Genomic DNA, 20465 nt, shown 5'->3' with positions numbered 1-20465 from the left:
AAATAGTATTGAATTGTTTTGGATTTTGTTTATAAAATGAATCTGTACTGATGGAGTCTTGAGAATCATATAATACACAGCATCTTGGGAGAAGTAAATTCACATTTCTGACATGTAGAAACAGTGACATCATGTGTTCCAGTAAAGGAAAAGCAGTATGATCATGGTCAATATCAGACGACTTGAAAACAAACAAACAAAAAAAGTTTCAATTTAATTCACCTACTAACTAATCTAACTAGGTATGAATTAGAACATAACAAGAATGAGAACATAATCTGTGTATATATACATACTTACATACTTATATGGAGTGTCTATATATATATATATATATATATATATATATATATATATATATATATATATATACATACTTAAATGGAGTATATATATATATATATATATATATATATATATATATATATATATATATATATATATACACATACTTAAATGGAGTATATATATATATATATATATATATATATATATATATATACATATATATATATATATATACATACTACTATATACTATAACATAATACTATATATACTATATATATACATACATACACACACACATATACATACATACATACATACACACACACACATATACATATATATGAATTAGAACATAATATGTGTATAAATATACATATATGACATTAGAACATTAGACATTAGAACATATTATGTGTATAAATATACATATATACACAATCATATTTTATTAATCCCTTATATTAGCTATATATTATTTACCTTTGTATTGTAACCGTTCCACTCTTTAACCAATAGCGTTGCGCGTCATTGCGCATGCGCACAACTTCCAAGTACTACTAATTTACCTCAGGCGGTGAATTTAATTCGGCGAAGGAAAATGTTCAGCAAATCAGTTATTCATCATAAGGGTGGTACAGGAATCTTTCATTTTCTTTACAAACAGAATATATTTGTATCTGAGCAGGTTTATAGACAACACGGCCCCAGTGTATAGAAACAAGACTGTAGCTAGCTAAATTAGCATCAACACGACGCTAGCTGTTTACATTAATGCCAAAATTGAGCTTATAACTGGCTGTACACGCTAACTGAACAGAGGAAATAGTTACTAAGCTGTTTTGGTTTTATGTTTTCTTTGTTTAAAAAAAAAAGGGTCGTAAAAGTGCTTTTGTGCTGTTAAGTTAGCAGGTTATTTGAAGGTTCGTGCGCGAGCTGTGGCACGAGCTTCAATCAAGACATGCAGCAATCAAACGGAGGTCCACGTATAAAGCTGAACCGAAATGCGTTCAAGCTTGAGCAAGGCTTGGTGCCGAAAAAACGACGCCTTACAAGGTTGTCGGTGTCGGGCTGCAACGATTCGGTTGCTAGTGTGCACGCTACCGATTCAAAGGAATCGGCAGCAAGTTCTGGATCTGTGCCACATGAACCCGCCTCACCAGGACCGCAGGACGCGCATCAACAAGAACCGTCACGCGTTACATGTTATAAACAAGGGCTTCCGATGTCCTATACGTCGGAGCCGCGTCGGGCTACATGCACGCTCGCGGACTGCAATAGAAATAATAACAATAATACGTTGCGGCGCAAACAAATCCGCTGTCACGTGCATTTAGCGTTACGTTTTTGCGGCAGTGAGAAATCCGCGAAGATCTCAGAGGGCCAACAGAGGGTGTCGTACACCGTGTCGCGTTACGTGAACCGAGTCAACACGTCCAGCTCGAGCGAGGACGTGATCGAGCCGAATGCAGGATCCGAGGGAAAGTCGGTAGCTAATCAGGGTGTGAGTAGGTCTGGGGTTAATACGGAAGAAACACGACTAGGGGCTCCTGTGAAGAAAGATGGACAAGCTGCTTGTCTTAGATCAAGTAAGAATAGATTGAACTTCTTTTTTTTTTTTTGGCTTGGGGTTGGGTGATTTTATTTTTTAGACTTCCAAGAGCCCACCATTAAGTAAACTTTGTTACTGGGGTGTTACCAATAAGAGGGGTGGAAATTGCATTGCTGTGTGTTTAGATCTTAGAGAACAGATCCAAGGAATGTTAATGGTACACAAATTTGGAATTTCCAAATATGTTGCACACTAACAATATGACCTCAGTGAGAATGTAAAGTCCAGTTTGGTGCCTTCACTTCTGTAATGGGAGATGCACTTAGAGTTGATCTTTAACTGGGAAAATGCACGTGGTTTAGTTTTTAGTGTGCTATCACACTTATTTGTCATTCTAAATCTTAGTGTAATTGTCTTGTTGCTTCATTTGTTATTTGCTTTATGCTTTTACGATGCACACAGTTAGTAAATTGAACAACAAAAAAGTGTAGTGTAGAGGGAACACAAAATAGACCAAACAGGCTAAACTGTGTAAATGTGAACGCATTCTTATGCCCCTTTTCCACCAAGGCAGTTTGAGTGCCTGTTCAGAGCCTAACTTAAAATCAGTTCTTTCTTTTTCGACACCCAATGCACCGGCTCTGAATCCGGGAAAAGTGGTTTTTAAGTAGCACCAAAGATTGCTGGTCTAGACTTGAGAACCGTATGCATCAAGCGGGCTGGGGCGGGCTTACTGTGACCAACAATACAAAAGAGAATGTCATTAGTGCCATTTTTAAATAATTTTAAATCAGGATTTGCCCTTTTTGGATGCCAATGTCGGTTCGCAAAGCCATGAGCATTAACCATAAAGCAACATCCGCCATTGTTGATTTTGTGTTTGCTGCAGCTGCGCTAAAGTTGTTGTATAACGTCATATAAGGTGACGTAAAACTTGGCTCTGTGATGGCTCTCTAGCCCATAGAAAGGCAAACCGGTTCTTGGAAGGCTTGTCAGTGGAACCAACTTTGAGCCAGCACTAGCTCTGAACCAGCACCTGGTTCCTTCTGGTGGAAAGGTGGCATTAGTAGAGGTAATTTCCCCTGGACCAGTTATGTGACACAGCCTAAATAGTTCTTGAAGGTTTCCATTAAAAACTGTATGCTTGTTGATGGTCTCAATCCAGCATCGTTTAATAAATTTACTACTGTGCATTTAAACATTTTATTTTAAACTGCAAGGGACACAAGCAATTTGTGTCTGAGCCAGGCAGAACAAGTTGCTCTTGTGTTCTGCGTAGGTTCACCTGTTAGTTTCCCACAAGCATCATGCACAATAGGTTAGATAAAGCAGGATCTGTTTTATTTATACTGTATAATGTTGTGAAGTCATCACCACCTGTGTCTCATTACCTGTTTCAGCTCGACTGTAATGCTGTTTGCTATGTACCGCTTTCTCAGCTTTTCCTCCACCCCAACACCCCTTTTTTCGGCTTTCATTATACGTGATGTGATGAAATGGCTAAATAAAAAAGTTTACATTTTTGTTGGACATTTAGCAAAGAGTTCAGAATGACTTGCAAAAACCACAGACAATAAAACACTGTTTTTTCACCTTTTTAAAGTATATTGTCTGGTATAAGATTTGCACAATTTACAGGGACAGAAATGTGAACATTTAGAGCACTGAGGTTCTATTTTAAAGTGGGCATGACAGTCTCAGAATATATCATGGTCAGAAATTTTTGAATAAACCAAGAAACGAGGAAACCCACTTTTTTTTCCCGGCCCATGTTAACCTGCCATCAATTGCACATTAGCATACACATTGCTATGCCAACTTATAATAGCCACTTTGAGACTGTTTTATCCCATAATGTATTTTAACATAATCCTAAATTGCTGTTAAATTTGTTGTGTTTTCCCTAATAGTACATCCATTACTTTGAGTTTAGTGGGTGATAGATTATCTACATACGTTGTTAACGATGGCTGTTTGTGCATGAAATTTTTATCCATTGCTCGATGAACTGTCTGTCTCTTATTTCAGATTTTAATAGGAAAGCTGGGCTGAGGAAACACTTTGGTTCAATCTCAAGACTTGGTTCAGGGAGACAAGTCAAACGATCTGTTAAAAACGCATGCTGTGCCTTGTGCGGTGATGTAAAGTATACCCCTCCCGCTCCTAAAAAACTAGCTCACGCTTGTAAAGCTGGATCAAGGCACCCGAGCCAGCCAAGAAGGCTGGAACAGTCCGTTGTTTACCCTGTGGCACAGGCTAAGATGACAACCAGGCTGATTATCTGGTTCAGGAGGCACCTCAATGTGAAACTCTGTGATATAGCCCATGTGTTTGACGTGACCTCGCGTGACTTCTCGTGCATTTTGCCAGCGGTGCTGCTTCAAAAGATGAAGCACAAAAAAGTAAAATGCTTCAGCAAAGAATTCAGATCGCTGATGCGCCTTGATTCTCAAGGCAGTGGGAACTGTGGGAAGTGGATTGGCAACCAATCCTGGGAGGTGTGTACTACAACCAATAGTTGTGCTTCTCTCTCATCAGGTAATCAAGTTTTGGGATTTTCTGTTGGTGATTGGAAATTGGACGTAGCAGAAGATATTGAGGGGTTGTCTGAGTCTTCGAATAAGAACGCTCTGAGGATGCCAGACTGTGAGAGAATTAGACTGTCCCCTGCTGTGGGGACTGCATGCGTACTCTTAAAACCTGGGGCAGCTCAGCATTGCATTGAGACTGCTGATTATGGGGCAGAAGGTTCAAGGATGGCCTCTGAAGTTCAAGAGGACAAAACTGCACCAGTACACCGTGTACCCCCTTTGTTTCTACGGCGTGTTCATGCCTGCAATGGTATTAGTTCTTCTCAAAACCTTCAACATGTGGATTTATCTGACAAGTATATAGTTAGTGAGACAGACACAAGTGACAGATGTCTAGTGGAAAATGGATTGAATGCAAGGCCAGAGGGTGATGATGACTGTCCTGATTGTTTCTCCTGCCAGAGAACTACTGCTTATGTAGCAAAGCCCCAGTTTTCCTGTGCACGCACTTACAGGTCTTGGCCATTTCCCAGAAATGGACATTCTTGCAAAATGATGCCATTGGTCCGTACTGGCCCTCGATGGATTGTGAACACAGACGCTTCAGAAGGCACAAATTATGTGATCGATAACATGCAAGTAGGTTTCATAACAACTTCTGAATACAGTGTTGAGAAGAACATGAAAGAAAGTGTTATAGGTTTTGAACCACATGATGGGAGTGTTCTGGTTCAAAATAGTCAAGTGCTAGTACAACCCACAACGCAGTTTGACCAGGTGTTTGACTCTGCAACTCCTAAGGAGACTTCAAAAGATCAATCAGAAGGCCATAAAAATCCAGTAAAAGATTTAACATCAGTTAGTACTGATGGAGAATGCACCAAACACAACTGCACTGTATTTCAGCAGGACCCATCTAGTCTTGGTTCTGTACATGTCAGTGATTCTCAGCCTGTGGAAGTCATGAACACGAACACGTTAATGGTGAGTCCTGTTGCGTCGATCAGTACTATGGATATCAAATCTGTTGATCTTGCCGATTCCTCCATAAATAGGGCACAGAGCTCCATGTCAAGTGGGTGTCTTGAGGATAATGAGAATGGAACAGAGAATCCCCTTCCAGACCTCCAACAAAGTGCTTTTCAAACTTCACATATTCAGCATTCCAGAGAAGAACCACAGACCCCCACTGTGATGGTACACTACAGTGTGGAACCAAAACCCCCTTCCACAATAATGTCTCAATCCAACGAGGAGCAGATTTGTGATCCTGACATTGAGAATAGAAGTCCCTGCAGCCTGAATATTTTGTACACCAACACTACTGAGGAAAGCACTTCTTCCAGAACATGCACTGGAAGCAGTACCCAGGACACACCCTTCAAATCCCCGACAAACAGAGATTTCCTTTCCTCTAGTGACAAAGATTTCCGTAGCATGTGCCCTGCTGAAAGATCTGAGGAAGGTGCCACAGAATGTTCACTGCTACAAGATGAGATGCGCAAGATTGACAAGGCTAACAGAAGTCCTTCACCTCCCCCTATTCCAGAAGGCTCAGTGGTTACCGGTAATGACCTGGATGTTATGCGAGCTTATGAGGACGATGCCATTGTGCTCGATGTAATTCAAGATGACCCAGATCTCTTTGGGGACATCGCTATGAGTTCGGTAGGAACGGCCTCAAAAGCCAATCCAGCTGCGCTTCAGAGAGGAAAGAACACGTGCATGCAGACTGACAAGACAAGCTTGGTCAGAAGACCAGGAAGGATCGTCTGGGGCTTGGAGACAAAAAGGTAATAAGATAATTTTTTTGACATTTCAGTTAGTAAAAAAGGTGGTGTGATCTACAATTACAGCTCAACAAGGGCAACACTTTCAGGGAGACGTATTAAAACTTGTACTCGGTCTGCAACAATATTTAGATAGGTGGTACACATTAATGTCAGACCACATGGTTTCCTAGCCAACCATTGCCTGGGCAGAGCATCACACTGCCCTTGTCAGCAGACCAGAACACTTTCTTCCTTTGTTCCATTGTCCAATACTGATGTATTAGTAACAAATTCCACAGCATAAGTTTAGAGATTTTACATCATACGCGTTTCAAAATAAGACAGTACACTAAATTATCCTATGATGATGATTGATTATGCAATTAACTTGATTAAAAAGTCTCTTGAATTGTGAATATTTTATAATTCCCAGGAAAACTGTCCAGACTGGTGGTGATGTCCATGTGGAGAATAATGATGATTTTTGCCGAGGTCTGTGATCCTTACGTGTTTCTCATTAGTTTGAGTAAACTGTGGTGCACTACTCCAGTCTTGAACTGATGGAATCCAGCACACCTTAGTGATTTTTCTCCAGGACTGGAGTTGTGCATGCCTAGGATAGGAGCTTTTTACAAAAGAGCCTGATATTAATGAGTTAAACAGCTATAGATAATACTTGTGCTGGAGGTTTAGCAATTTGACTGAGAAATGGATTTTGTGTCTTTTTTCCATAATTAAGCAGGAGAGGTGGACAAACTGGCTATGAGCTCCAAAAGTCAGCTTACGTATGGTACAGATTGTGCACCACTTACCCCAGTAGTCCAGAAAGAACAGGTCAGTTAAAGGTGTTATTATGCACCACTAACATTGTTCATTCAGTGGTGTTGTATTTACGTTTACAGCATCCAGATTGACTAATTTAATTTTCAAATTTACACATTTTGTACTTATGTTTGTCCTTTCAGATGGTTCCAGATTTTAATAATAACCTAAATAATATACAAACTGCTGATCTGTATGTCAATACAGTGAATCCTGGATGGACGTGGCCGGAGGGCGATGCACACAACAATGGTGGGTCTGCTGAATGCTGTGAATAATCACATTCTGCAGACACATACTCCTATATACAACTTGGATTTAGAAACGTGCAAGCCTATGCTTGGCTTTTGTTTTCAGAATCTTATGCTGTTTGTATACACATTTAGATTGTAACGTCATAAAGTGATGCAATAGTAGGTCATATCGGTATATAAAGTCATACTGGGATGCCACTGTTGCAGATATCTGATACCTTACTCATGATAAATAACCAGAAATCTTTGGTTTGGATTCAAAACAAATATATGTCGATGTGTCATGAAGAGTTTTCCATGACACTAAATACAATACCTTATGTCACTATTTGTGCAGTTCATACTACCTCAGGGAAAGATATCAACATTGTGAGACCATCGCTACCTTCTGTGAGTAACCAGTCCACAAAAAAATGCTTCCTATTTGTGTAGGAATCTCCGAATCTGGTGTGAACTCTGTTTTAACAGTATTGCAGGTACTACTTCAGTGAACATCACACATGCTTAAGGAGTATTTGCTGGTTCCTTCATGCACCCAGGAAAGATGATGAAAAGGTGCGTCTTTGAATGAAATGGTTAATAACAGTATGATTGTCGTGGGAAGTCGTGGCCTAATGGTTAGAGAGTCAGACTCCTAACCCTGTGGTTGTGGGTTCGAGTCTCGGGCCCGGCACGTCTGAGCAAGGCACCGAACCCCCCCAACTGCTCCCCTGGCAGAATAAATGGCTGCCCACTGCTTCGGGGGTGTGTTCACTGCTGTGTGTGCACTTTGGATGGGTTAAATTCAGAGAACAAATTTCTGAGTATCACTTTTAAGATAATCTGCTTGTTTCTGGTCCAGTTTTGCATGGATATTGTGCAGAAGTTCTGTTGTGTTGGAAATCCTCCTTTGGTCCAGCGAGCAGGTAAGAGATGAACACTGTTAAAGGTATGTGCGGATGTATAGAGCAGGGGTCGGCAACCCGCGGCTCCGGACCCGCAAGTGGCTCTTTCATCCCTGTGCTGCTGTTAAGGTTAGTTCAAGCTGTTCAAAATATTTTTGTTTGCTTGCAGCAATAAAATTTTGTTTACTCGCTAGCAGATCATTGAATTCATAAATGCAACACTACAGTTTTTTCTATGCTTTCCATAAAGGTAAAAAACGATATATGCAGCGTTATCTTCATTTTAGACCCCAAAAGGGTTTTGTGGCTCCCTGTTTTTTTTTTTCTTCTATGGGAAACGGGTCCAAACGGCTCTTTGAGTGTTTAAGGTTGCCGACCCTTGGTATAGAGCTTCACATTCCCATTCATGATTAAATCCTGGTTTAGCATAAGAGACTCGATCGCTCTCTGATGATTAGGAGGTAATCAATCTTTCTCACTCTCTCTTTGACACCAGCGGAGATTTTTGTTTCTTATTACCGGGCCAGTTCTCCTGCTGTGAGTTTTAGTGAGAATGTTGTGAAACAGTTGCTCTCATCTCTGCTGAGCTTGGCACTTCTTAAGGACCTGGTGGCGGTCATCAACACACTCCTCACACACAAGAGATTGGTGAGTATGAGTGACGTATGTTGTGGTGATTAAACGTATTACCAAATTAACAACTCGGAATGTTATTTAACTGACTGGGGAAATAATTTGGCAAGTTTGAAGGAATTCTGTTTCCATATATGTACAAGCTCCAGTTTTTTTTTTTTTTTTTTTTTTTTTTTTTTTTTTTTTTTTAAATGGAAGTATTATGTGCAGTGTCCGTTCTTGTCTAATAGTCTTGGAAATAACGTACCATGTGTGCATTCGAACAATATAAAATATTTGAAAATAGTTACTGTTCATGTTTGTTTGTGTGTTCAGCCCCCTCCTGAGCTTGTGATGGCACTTTATGAACATGTTCGGGAAAGAGGAACAATAAACTTTGTCCCTGAGCTCATACATCTCACGTCAAAGGTGATTTACACACATGCGTTTTCAGTAACGTTATAGAACATTTGAACAGAAATAAAGAAATAGGCATACAATGAAGTGTCATGTACTTTTGAAAACAGTTTTAATGGCAATTGAGCAGCATATCAACAGTGGAAAATGTTGCCCACCACGAGGAACCATTTTAATGGTTCTTTTACACATAATTGAAAACTTCAGGCATAATGGTGAAGCTATAAATATAATTATTTATATGTTTATCACTTCTTAGTCATGTGTATATGTTATATATGTATATTTACATATATTCAACATGTTCTATGCCGTTTGAGAAGTCTCTATGAGTGTGTCCATAGCTAAGTACATTTGTACAGCAGTCAAACAGACTTACAGTAAGTGTGTGGTTGATTATGCAAGAGTTGTCTAACTAATAACAACAAAGCATTGCAGAGAGGGGAAACAAATTAAGATGACTGCCAGAAATCAAATTCCAGCAGCCCTATTGTAAAAAGCCTGAGAAACTGTGATAATCAGTAGATGTACCTTGTGTACCGCTGGTACTCCTGTTTGGGCCTCGAAGCTGTTCATGTGTCTATGTATAGATTACAGAGGCGGGGTGTGTGTTCAGTGTTGAACAGTGTGAGATGATGCAGCTTCATCTCGAGTTTTTGCATGTAGCCAGACATCAAATGGACGTTTTCTGTGCAGTAAAATGCAGGTGGGTCTTTAACATTAACAGCATTCTTCAGTTATATTCATTTTTCTAAATGAACAACAGATGAAAATATAACATACCATAACCCTACAGTTCCTTTAACTATTTTAAATTAGTGTTTCATCCTACTAGCATTCCACACTAAAAAGAATTTTGTTCATATTATGTTAAAAACTTAAACACTAAACCTGTAGGTACATTTTATGCTTCCATGTTTATACACCACCCTATACACACACCTGCTCTGTGTGTTTGTAGGGCACTGGCCACTAACCCACACACTGCTGAGCTGTCAGAATTGGCCCAGGCTGTAGTCCAAGTGGAGGTGAGTCACGCACTATACGTATGTACTCTTGGGTTCATGCTGCCTTTATCTTTATTGCTTAGTTTTTCCTGTTTTGTTTGTTAATTAGTTAAAAATATAGTACCATCTCAGTTGGAAACAGTGCTGACTTTATTAACCAAAATAAAATGTTCCCAGAATAGTATGAATTTTGTTCCTACATAAATAACCAATAAAGGGAAACCTTTTGTGTTGCTGGTTGATTATATATCTCTCCGGTCGTCTGTCTGTCTTTTTTTTTTCTTCTTTTTTTTCCTTTCCTTGTTTTACCGTGTTGCTGATTATATCTTTGGTTACTTGATAAAGTATTAGCATTACTGTTTCTATCTGATCTAGCTTTAAGATTGAATACAATAAGCATTTGAACATGTAAAAAGGTGATTTGGCTTGCTAATAAAAAGGGCGTAAGAATATAATATATGGAATGTTTATCAATAAGAACAAACCATACCATTACATAACCCGGGAAATTCTGTTTTGTAGATTAACTCTTGAAGAAAAAAGTAATTTTTTTTAATTTTTCGTATCCTGAAATGAAATGCAGCAAATGCTTCATTTTGTTTATTGCTCTAGCAGTGTGAGTGTTGCATAAATATTACGTAACGTTTGTGCCATTAAAGGTGGGGTGAACGTTGTTTGAGAGATACTTCAGAAAACCGAGTCGGGCCGACAAACAAAACAAACGTGTAGCCAATGAGCAGTGAGGTCAATATGTCTTGTCTTGTCAATATGCGGTGGAGAGAGTGTTCAGTGCGCATGTGTGACGTTAGACGAAAGCGATTGAAACATTGACACGGAGGATAAAAACAAAAAGTGAAAAAAGGCTTACGATAAGGCAAGAAGCAGGACCCGTGTTAATATAGGATCAGCTTTCCAGCGCTGGAGAGAACTGAACGTCTTCCGGGTGAAACGGAACTAAACCTTTCACGGTACAACACACGGTACTACAAAAACACATTTGAATTACCATAGTATTACTCATCGAGTTCATTTATTGATAAAAATATACCCTCGGCCAGCTGCCACAGCAGGTTCCGCCATAATAGTTGGCTGGGTTATGTATGTATGTGTGTGGGGCGGAGCTATCAAAACAGTGGTGACACCCATTTGGGTTAGGGGCGTGTTTGTTTTAGTGATTTCAAATGTCAACATTGGCTTTCAAAAATCGTGCACCCCACCTTTAAGGTTCAACATTTGTTTGTGTGTGTGTAGCTTTGCAAGCAGCAAGAAGACTGGCACACTCTGGCACATGTGTTCTGCACTGTGTGCGGTGGTCGTTACAGCGCAGGAGAGCTGTCGAGGTTCTGCTGCTGTGTCACCATGGCACTGCTGAAAGACACTAAAGACAAACTGACTCTGCCTTATGAACCATTTGCTGAGTCAGGTACTGTACATGCAATTGCTGGTCACATGTTCAGCTGCTGAAGTCTAGCTTGCTGCATGGCAGTTCGGCAGAACTCGACGTATTCAGTGTGTCACAGTGGTTTTAATCATATGGCTGATGAATGTAAATGTTAGCTGCATGCACAGGCATTTGTTTTCCCTACGCAGCTTTCAATTATATTTTGCAACACCAACTACACTTTATCAGTGTCTGTGTTTGCGGTCTTGTTTAGTTTGGCAGGAAGTGCCAACAGATGAGATGATTAAAAGCTTTCTGGGACGTGTAGGAGTCTCGCTGATGTTTAACTATTACAGAGCCCAAGACTGGACCAAGGTGCGTTTGTGCTTGCTGTTTAGTTCTCAAGCTAATCTCTATGTAATACATTGTATGTAATATGTAATAGTATATGTACTTTTAAAAAGATTCTCCTGATTTATATAGTTGAAAAATACACAGTTCAAAATAAAAAAAAATGTTTTTAATGATGGCTTGTTTTGGTTTGTCTGTAGGGTTTGAAGCTATTGTATGTGATGGATAGGCTGCAGATGGAATTCACTGTGCTCAAAGGGCTCTTTAGTAGTGAAAACGGAGCATCTCGCTGTCAGCTTATAACCATCGCAACAGAGCTCTTTATTAACAATGGCAGCATAGAGGGAGCACTGAACTTGCTCAAAGGTAACCGCTTGCATTCAGATCATTTGTTCAAATAAACTCTTAGCCAATTCTTTGATTGAATAGTTGTTCCCAGGCTCAATCACTAGATCCTTAGATCCCTTGATTGATCAATTACTGGTGCATTAATCCATAGTACCCTACTCCTCACATACACACACCGGAACACTGTAGATCTCACAATCCAACAAATCATACATTTCTCTTCTGTTTGAAATATTCCTGGGTCATTATAAACTTCCCAAGATCCCCTGACCACTAGATCACCAGATCCTTTAATTTTTTATTTCATTGCAAAAAAATGTTTGGTTCAAAATTGAACGAGAGACTTAAAAAATAATACATTTTTCTATAAACATTGTTTTTGCATGGTGGAAGAAAGTATATGTACCATATTTATAAAAAACAGCCTTTTTTATTTTATTTTTTTTTCGGTTTCCTTTTATGGTGTAAATAAATGTATAGTTATTTTTTACTTATTGTTGTGAATTAGAGCACATACTAGACATTTTCCCACTTTTTAATAATGCATCTGTACACATGACCTGAATAATCCACAGTTTGCTGGTAACTGTGTGTCTGGACCATCTGTTGTGTTCTGCTGCCACCTAGTGTTCACTGTGTTCACTGCAATGTTTCCCGTTTAGTTGCTATAACTAGTAAAACTGCCTTAACTGTGAACTAAAAATCTGCACAGCATTAAGAGGGTGTAAAGAGTATATGGCAAAGGCTTTTTCTGTAGCTCCTTGCATGATTTTAGCTCATTTTCTTTGAATGGCCCTCGTTTCCAGACCATTTGTCCAATTGACATTTTTTCTATAGGCTTAAATCAGTGGGGGGGGGAATAAATGTAAAGAAATAAGAATCATAGGTTATGTAACATAAGTAGACAAGTTTAAAAATGAGACAAATGCTCTTTTTTGTGTTTGTGTGTGATTTGTAGCTAATGAATGGTTTGTGAGCTCAAGTGTGTGGCCATGTGACCAGGCTGACCTACAGAACCGCAAGAGAGTACTGACTCTCCTCGCTGACAAGACATCATACAGAGACACACTGGAGGTCCTCACTAATTTACCTGGGCTTAAACAGCCAATAGGTGAGTCATGAGTCACTAAATTCATTCTTCATTAGATTAAAATTGTGGCTGTATGCGAAAAATGTGCATTTGAAACTTATTATTAACTTAATGCATGTGTTTTTGTCAGATTTTGCTCACAGGTGTAGCTGCAATGAAAGATTGCTTGGAGTGCAGGCTTTTTTATTGCTACATTTGGAACATTGCTTCGCACGTTTACTTTTTCTTTCGTTAATTTGAAATTAATTATGCGCAAGATCATTTATGTGTTAATGAAATTAGCAACACTTGTCAATGCACAATAACGAGTTCCAGGGTTCATCAGTGCTGATGACAATACTAGATTTTTTTAATGTGGCTGCAGGGAATTCATTCAGCCGTACGAGCTTTAGTCATGTCTGCTACAGATGTTCTGCAAAAAGGCCGGGCACACAGTTGGTTGTCTAGTCCGTACCAGCACCGTTCAGTGGGGTGGAGGTCAGGTTAGGTTCTAGACCATTTTGTGCAAGTAGTTTGGGGAAGGAACACCTCTGTGTGTGATGGCCAGGTGTCTACATACTTTTGTCAAATTATGTATGCTAGAATTTTAATCCTACCTAAATGCCATGTAAAAATGACCAAAATATTATTTAAATCCAGGGAATTGGTTTCAATTTAAAATGTGCTGTGTGCTTGCCAATTAGATGGTGTTCAGGCAAGTGAGTACAATACCATGTTTAACGCACACCTTCGAAGGTGTGTGATGAGTCACGTGTTGCCGGTCGGTGCAGACACACTTGAATTCATGCTGACTCAGGGAATCCAACTGGACACAACAGAACTTCAACAACTCATTCACAAACTAGGCAAACAGAACAGCTGGAGCCGAGCCAGGACTCTGTTCAAACGTGAGTCTCATCCTCTTCTATGATATATTTTTTGTTGTTTTCAAATCAAATAAAATTTTGTCACATACATACAGAGTACAGACATGCAGTGAAATGCTTTTTGCATCTGACCGGTATTCTAACATAAGGAACATAAGGAATGCAATTAGGGATAAAAAATAAAACCAAAAGGAGGTAGATAAATAAAAAGTATAAACGATATTTAAATAAATAAATTATTTATATATATATATATATATATATTGTGTGTGTGTGTAAAATTATTAAAATATAAGTGAAAAATGTTTATACATAAATGCATATGGTTTTAATAATTGTCCTCGAAGCGTCCATGTGAGGTATGGTGTGTGTGTGTGTGTGTGTGTAAGGTGTATAAAGTGGCAGTCTAGAGTTAAAGTGTCAGTGCAAAAAAGGTGTGCAGAAAAACTGAAGATGGAGTGAGAGGTCCAGTACTAGATCCTGGGTGTTTCCTGTTTTAAACTCTGAATGGCCTGCAGGAAGAAGCTTCTCCTCATTCTCTCTGTGTTAGCTTTCAAAGAGCGGAAGCGTTTCCCTGAACGCAACAAAGAAAAGAGTCCGTTTTAAGTGCCATTGTAAAAGTACACTGCTACCCTATTTGTTTAAGGGTCAAATATATTAAAAACATATCAGACAAGATCACAGTAGGGATGCTCTGTAACACCTTAGCATATAAAGCGTCACCACTTTGGAAAATTTACATGACCTCTTCCTTTTAACTGCCAGGTGCTTATTCTGCTGGTTATTACTCTGGGGTTGTGTGGGAGGAGGACAGCTTGGCTCTGCCCTGTTGTCTCACAGAGATCGAGATGACTCTGGCTTTTGAGATGTTTGTTGCCTGTATTTGTACAAGCTTTAAAAATCCCATTGACTCTTCTCGACCACTGATCATCACACTCAAAAGGTAGGTTCTCTATCATGAACTCTTGCTATTTTAGTTTATGCCGTCCCTAATTTACAATTTATTGAAATTTGAATTTAATCACATGCTCCTATGATAATTGAGGGACAAGCAAACACAAACTTGAGACTATTTTCATAATCATGATCTGAATGAAAAAATAAAACAAAAGAGGACTGATGTTTCATCTGTTTTCAGATTGGCAAAATGAATCTTTTAAAACTTCGGCCCACGTAGTATACAAGCATAAATATAATAGGTGCCCCTTAATAAGTGAAGGCATTCTGTAAAGGGTGAGAGTTTGGTTGTTGGATGCAATTATCAATGTAACCAGTAGATGGAGCCGTTGATATTGTTATGGTCTTGCTGTCAACTTGTGCCTGTTTTTAAGATTTTAAATAGCTTTCATCCTATTTATCACACAGACGTGTACTCAAGGCCTTGTTATTTTTACGAGTCAGTCACAGCAAGGTCAGTCAGATGTCTGTACTGATGTTATATGTTGATATTTCAGTGTGTAGTTTTCCATGAGTGAGCTGTCTCACTGACATAAAACACGTCAAGTCAAGACGAGAAGCTTTTATTGTCATTTAAACCATATAGCTGTACACAGTGCTGTTGCTGTGTGTTTTTAGCTGTTGCTGTACACAGTGAAATGAGACAACGTTTCTCCAGGATCAGGATGCTACATAGAACAAAGACAGGGCTAGGACTTAGTAAGTTAGTCCTAGATACATAAAGTGCATCTGTGCAACCTGGTGTAAACAGTGCAGGACAAGACAGACAAAACAAAAAAAGACAATACACAAAAGACAATAAACAGAAACAGCGCCGACCGACCAGTGTAAATACTGTATGTTCAGACAGTATTGTGTGCAGTAATACTAGAATGAACACAGTTTCTTAGCAGTAGGGCCCCTGAGATAATGTATAGGATTGTGCAAAAACAGCGAACAACTGAAATATTGTACAGTATGTGCAGTATTTGGCTAATACAATTAAAATAACGCAAAACACACACATTCAGCTCCTTTCTCTGTGACCTTCTAAAGCAACTTGGTTGTGTCTGAAAATGTATTCATGGGTATTGTGTACCAGCAGTGATTCACTGCCAGTTTTCTTACGCAGTGTTTGTGTGTTTTAGGCGCTCTGGCCATGAGGTGGCAATGGAGAGCGTGTATTTGGCAGCTGGTTGCCGTCTGCTTTCAGCAGCATTGATACCGAACCCCAAGCTGAACATTCGTTACACAGCTGCCAGTCAGGAGCAGGAGCAGCTTTTTAATCTGGATCGTGGCTCTGCAGCTAAATGGTTCTCACACAACCGAAGCTGGGCTCGGGGATTGTGGGAAAACTCGCACACACTCAAAAAAGCCGAAACAGCCTTTCAATAAATTTTGGTGTGCTAGAATGAACATTTCTATTCACAGTCTCTGAAAGACCATTCTAGGTAAATTGCCAGAATCTCAACTGACAAAGCAACTGTAAACTATTGTTCTAACAGAATGTTGTTCTTGGATATAGAAAAAGAAATGGCTTATTAAAGACAGACTGAGATTTTGTGCTCTGGGATAAAGGGCATCTTTGGATGCGTTCTTTCAGGGAGATAGAATTTAACTTTTTTTTTCTTGGCTCTGCCTTTTTTTTTATTTTTACATTTCTTTTGCAATTCATTGTCTTGTTTCTTAATGTTTTGTGATAGAAAACCACTTAGCAAATGAGCCCCAACCCTACACAGTTTATGATGCATAGGAATGTATCAGTTTTTTGGCACTTATTTTGCTTCCGCTTGGAGTCAGATTTAACATTTCAAATTTTTGTTGTTTGTTTTGTGTGCCATACTTATGCTAATAGGAAATCGCTCATGTTAGAAATGATGGGAGACAATTTTGACACTCGCACACATACATTTTCAAAGACAGGAGTTGCAGTTTGTTCTGTTTTCAATCATTGTTCTAGATATTTAAAATTACTAAGTTGAATAATTCTTGTGCACGAGACAAAGACAAAGAGTTTAGATTGGAGACAATTTCAGCTAGTACACAAGAACTTACAGAAAGGTGATTATACTAAACATAGTAAATGTGTAAATTAATGTTAATTTTTTTTATTTATATAGACCAGTACAGTATTCTAGGCAACGGTGATCAGTAATCCTGTAGCCTAACATTCTGTACCTGAAGAATAACTAGTTTCATGACCAGTTAGTTACAGTTCAGCCTGCATAACATCACAAGGTGTGTACTAGACATGATGGTGAACGACAGTTTGACCCTTGAAGCACAGCGTAAAGTCATCCACCAGCTTCATAAGCTTGCGGTAAGGGAATTGAATGTTTTAACATGGTCATCCCAACTATCTGGTTTTCATTGTATGTGCAAATTATGTGTTAAAAATACATTTAAGCACAAAAATTTCACATGTCAGAAAGAGCTGGAAATTTGCCAGGCACTGGTGTTCATTGTCTTCGACATACCGCGGATAATGGGGAAAAAGGGAAAAATAGGATCACACAATTTATGCACTTGGTTCTTGTATGGCAGCGGCGTCCAATCTTATCCACAAAGGGTGGATCCGGTGTGGGTGCAGGTTTTTTATACCATCCAAGCAGATGCCTCACCTGATTCCACCGGTTTAATCAGTTGTTCTTTTTCTTTTAGTAGACTCTGGTGTGGCTTCTGCTTGGTTGGAATAAAAACCTGCACCCACATCGGTCCTTTGTAGATAAGATTGGACACCGTTGTTGTATGGTTTCTAATCTGTTAAAAGACAAAAAATAATCTGGAACTTAATAGAAGCAACAAGAAACAGAATTTGAAACGCTTTGTGACATTAAAGTTAATTAAAAAATCTTTTTTTTTTTCTTTTTCATTTGCATTTGCGTTTTTGAATAAAGAAAGCACAAGCTGCTGGAGTTTAGAGAACAGATGCATCCTGTTCCTGTGAGAGTCATTATTCAGTAACCATGCGTTTCGTTTCTTATAATAACTGTGCAAAGTAATCTGCTTAGTTACATATCCCACTGTTCATTTCAAATTAAATATAAATACTTTAGATTTTATTCACATAGTATTTACTATTTTTTCAATATTATGTGTAAATGATCATATTCATTCAAAAGGGTTTTTTTCTAGACTGCATTTTTAGTTTGGGTTTTGAGCAGACTTTCTCTAGATAATATGCTTATGTTCGAAAATAAATAAAAAAAAATTCTACATTCGTATTGTTTACGTATTTGTACAAAATGTTCATATTCTGCTCAAACTGCAAAGCACAATGGATTTTCTGCATATTCAACTCTTTCAGCATTTTCATATGACGACTAAAATGTAGCCAGAATTTAGCTTATACCATGTTCAGTGTATTAATAAAGTAATAACGGAGAGATGGTAGATAAAGTACATTTTCATTTAGGTTCTTGGAAATGCAAATTTCTACGTTTAAAAAGTTCCTTGTTCACAGTTTCAAATCAATTTCTCACCCCAGCTGTGACCATCAGAGCCTGAAGCAACACCGAGAAAGACACCGAAACACACATGTAAAGATATGAGCTCTCAAGCGATCAAGCTTTCTGCTTTGTTTATCAAATCAGTTTATGGTGTTTAGGTTCAAGCTACAATGATTTTATGATACAATATTACACACTGATATGCACAACCGCGAAGGGTGTGTGTGTGCATGGGCGTAAATTTTCATTTAACAGTTGGGGGGCAATAAATATAAAATTTCTCATGCGCAATTTTTGAAGGGGGACACAAATAATACAGTCTAATTGTACTTATAAAGACATGTCCCCACAGTGAAAAACTTTGCTTTTATCATTTTTGCTGTAGCATGGAGACTGAAGATTTTCTCAGGTTCTTTTTATCGTCATTTTATCTAGTCTATGACACTGCAAGGCAAGTTTATTTATACTGTAGCACATTTCATACACAATGGTAATTCAAAGTGCTTTACATAAAGAAAGTAAAACTATCATAAAAAATAATCACAACAATAAAAACAAGGAATTAAAAAAGGTTTAAGATTTTATATAAAATGAATTAAGACACTTAAGAACAGAATAGAAATTGATTATACAGAAAAAATAATACAGTGAGGTCAGATCGGACGTAGCACAGTGCTCATTTAGTAAATGCACAGCTAAATAATATGCTACTTGTGTCCTCTAATGTTAAGTTAACATTATGCCAAGTCGTCCCAAATAAAACAATGCATGGGAAACGGCTTTGGCGTGTTAGTTACAGTGCACTATGGAACAAGCTCTTGTAAACAAGCTAACGTTAACTAGATAAGTAATATTCTAATCTATAATAATATTGCAGATTCATGAAATTACATCGGTAATCAGCATTTTTGCCGCAACTAATTTATGAATGAATCTGCAACAACTGCATTAAAGAGAATCGCTTTATTTAAAGTGAATAAAACCCCCTACTTAATGGAGTTGAACATTAATTGACCGCAGCCACACACCTGACTCGTGTGTGCAGAGTAGGTGAGATGAACTGGGAAAGCAGGCAGTGGGTCAAACCACTGTGAGGGAGGGGAGGGGAGGGGGGGGGGGACTCAACTGTTTCTAAATGCATTTTCTGCGTTTTTTTTTTCTACTTACACAATTATTTAGGTATACATGCATATATTTTTCACAATAGAGAGTGCGATATTTTTTAAATATATTTTTTTTGTGTGTGTGTGTGGGGGGGTGGGTCTCGGATGGGGGCGGGGAGGGGGCATGTCCCCCCCGGGATGTACGCCCGTGTGTGTGTGAATCTTTTTATATAATACTTTTCTATTATTGCCTCAATTGTTGTTTAGGATCTCATAAGGTAGGGGTGTGCAAAGCAGCCGGTATTTGTATCTGTATTTGTATTTGTTGAGGGGTAAAAGTATTTGTATTTGTATTCGAGTAAAATTCAAAATAGGCATAAAAATCCATTTTTTTGCGTTACACTTCTAATTTGCGTTATAGTGTAAGTATTATTTAATTATATCCATTATAATAATTATGGATATGCAATATTGGTTGATGTTCTTGAACATGTAACAAGGAACGTCATTGAAAATAAAATAACACAACAGCCATTACCTCATCCATGGTTAAACCAACAACTAATAAAATACCATTGTGGACATTATGAACCCCATCAACCACCCGTCCTTGTTGGAGGATGCTGAACAGACAAGATAAAAACAAATAATACTTCAAAGAACTCTTCTTCTTCTAAAAGAACTTCTTTCTAATGCACAGAATTCCAAGAACTAAACTTTATCAACTCCTGACTGGGAGATCTGGCAGAACAAAAGTTGTATTCTATTTAATGCTAAAAAAAATACAGCAATGCTATTGTCAA

At 38.4% G+C, this 20465-nt stretch overlaps 1 protein-coding gene across 7 annotated transcripts; it reads left to right on the top strand.

Moving 5' to 3' along the window:
* Nucleotides 1-796: 796 nt before the first annotated feature.
* topaz1 (testis and ovary specific TOPAZ 1) lies at nucleotides 797-18043 on the top strand. Of its 7 annotated transcripts, none has more exons than XM_027138182.2 (19): nucleotides 797-922; nucleotides 4378-6163; nucleotides 6576-6634; nucleotides 6882-6976; nucleotides 7108-7216; nucleotides 7556-7608; nucleotides 7687-7773; nucleotides 8060-8123; nucleotides 8599-8750; nucleotides 9051-9143; nucleotides 9722-9837; nucleotides 10093-10159; nucleotides 11390-11561; nucleotides 11794-11894; nucleotides 12071-12236; nucleotides 13177-13329; nucleotides 13992-14195; nucleotides 14940-15117; nucleotides 16259-18043. In XM_027138182.2, exons 1-19 carry the CDS (start codon nucleotides 889-891, stop codon nucleotides 16503-16505), a joined length of 3936 nt encoding a protein of 1311 aa, XP_026993983.1. In that variant the 5' UTR covers nucleotides 797-888; the 3' UTR covers nucleotides 16506-18043. The 7 variants fall into 7 exon arrangements, with proteins under 7 accessions (XP_026993983.1, XP_047657190.1, XP_026993980.2 ...); XM_047801234.1 differs by lacking the exon at nucleotides 16259-18043 and adding an exon at nucleotides 15540-15660 and having other exon boundaries at nucleotides 828-1876; nucleotides 3868-6163; XM_027138179.2 differs by having other exon boundaries at nucleotides 829-1876.
* The last annotated feature ends 2422 nt before the right edge of the window (nucleotides 18044-20465 follow it).

This window comes from Tachysurus fulvidraco, chromosome 15, assembly GCF_022655615.1.
Source record: "Tachysurus fulvidraco isolate hzauxx_2018 chromosome 15, HZAU_PFXX_2.0, whole genome shotgun sequence".
NCBI classification, from domain to species: Eukaryota; Metazoa; Chordata; class Actinopteri; order Siluriformes; family Bagridae; genus Tachysurus; species Tachysurus fulvidraco.
Note: the sequence above shows the minus strand (reverse complement) of the source record. Positions and strands in the feature narration are given on the sequence as shown.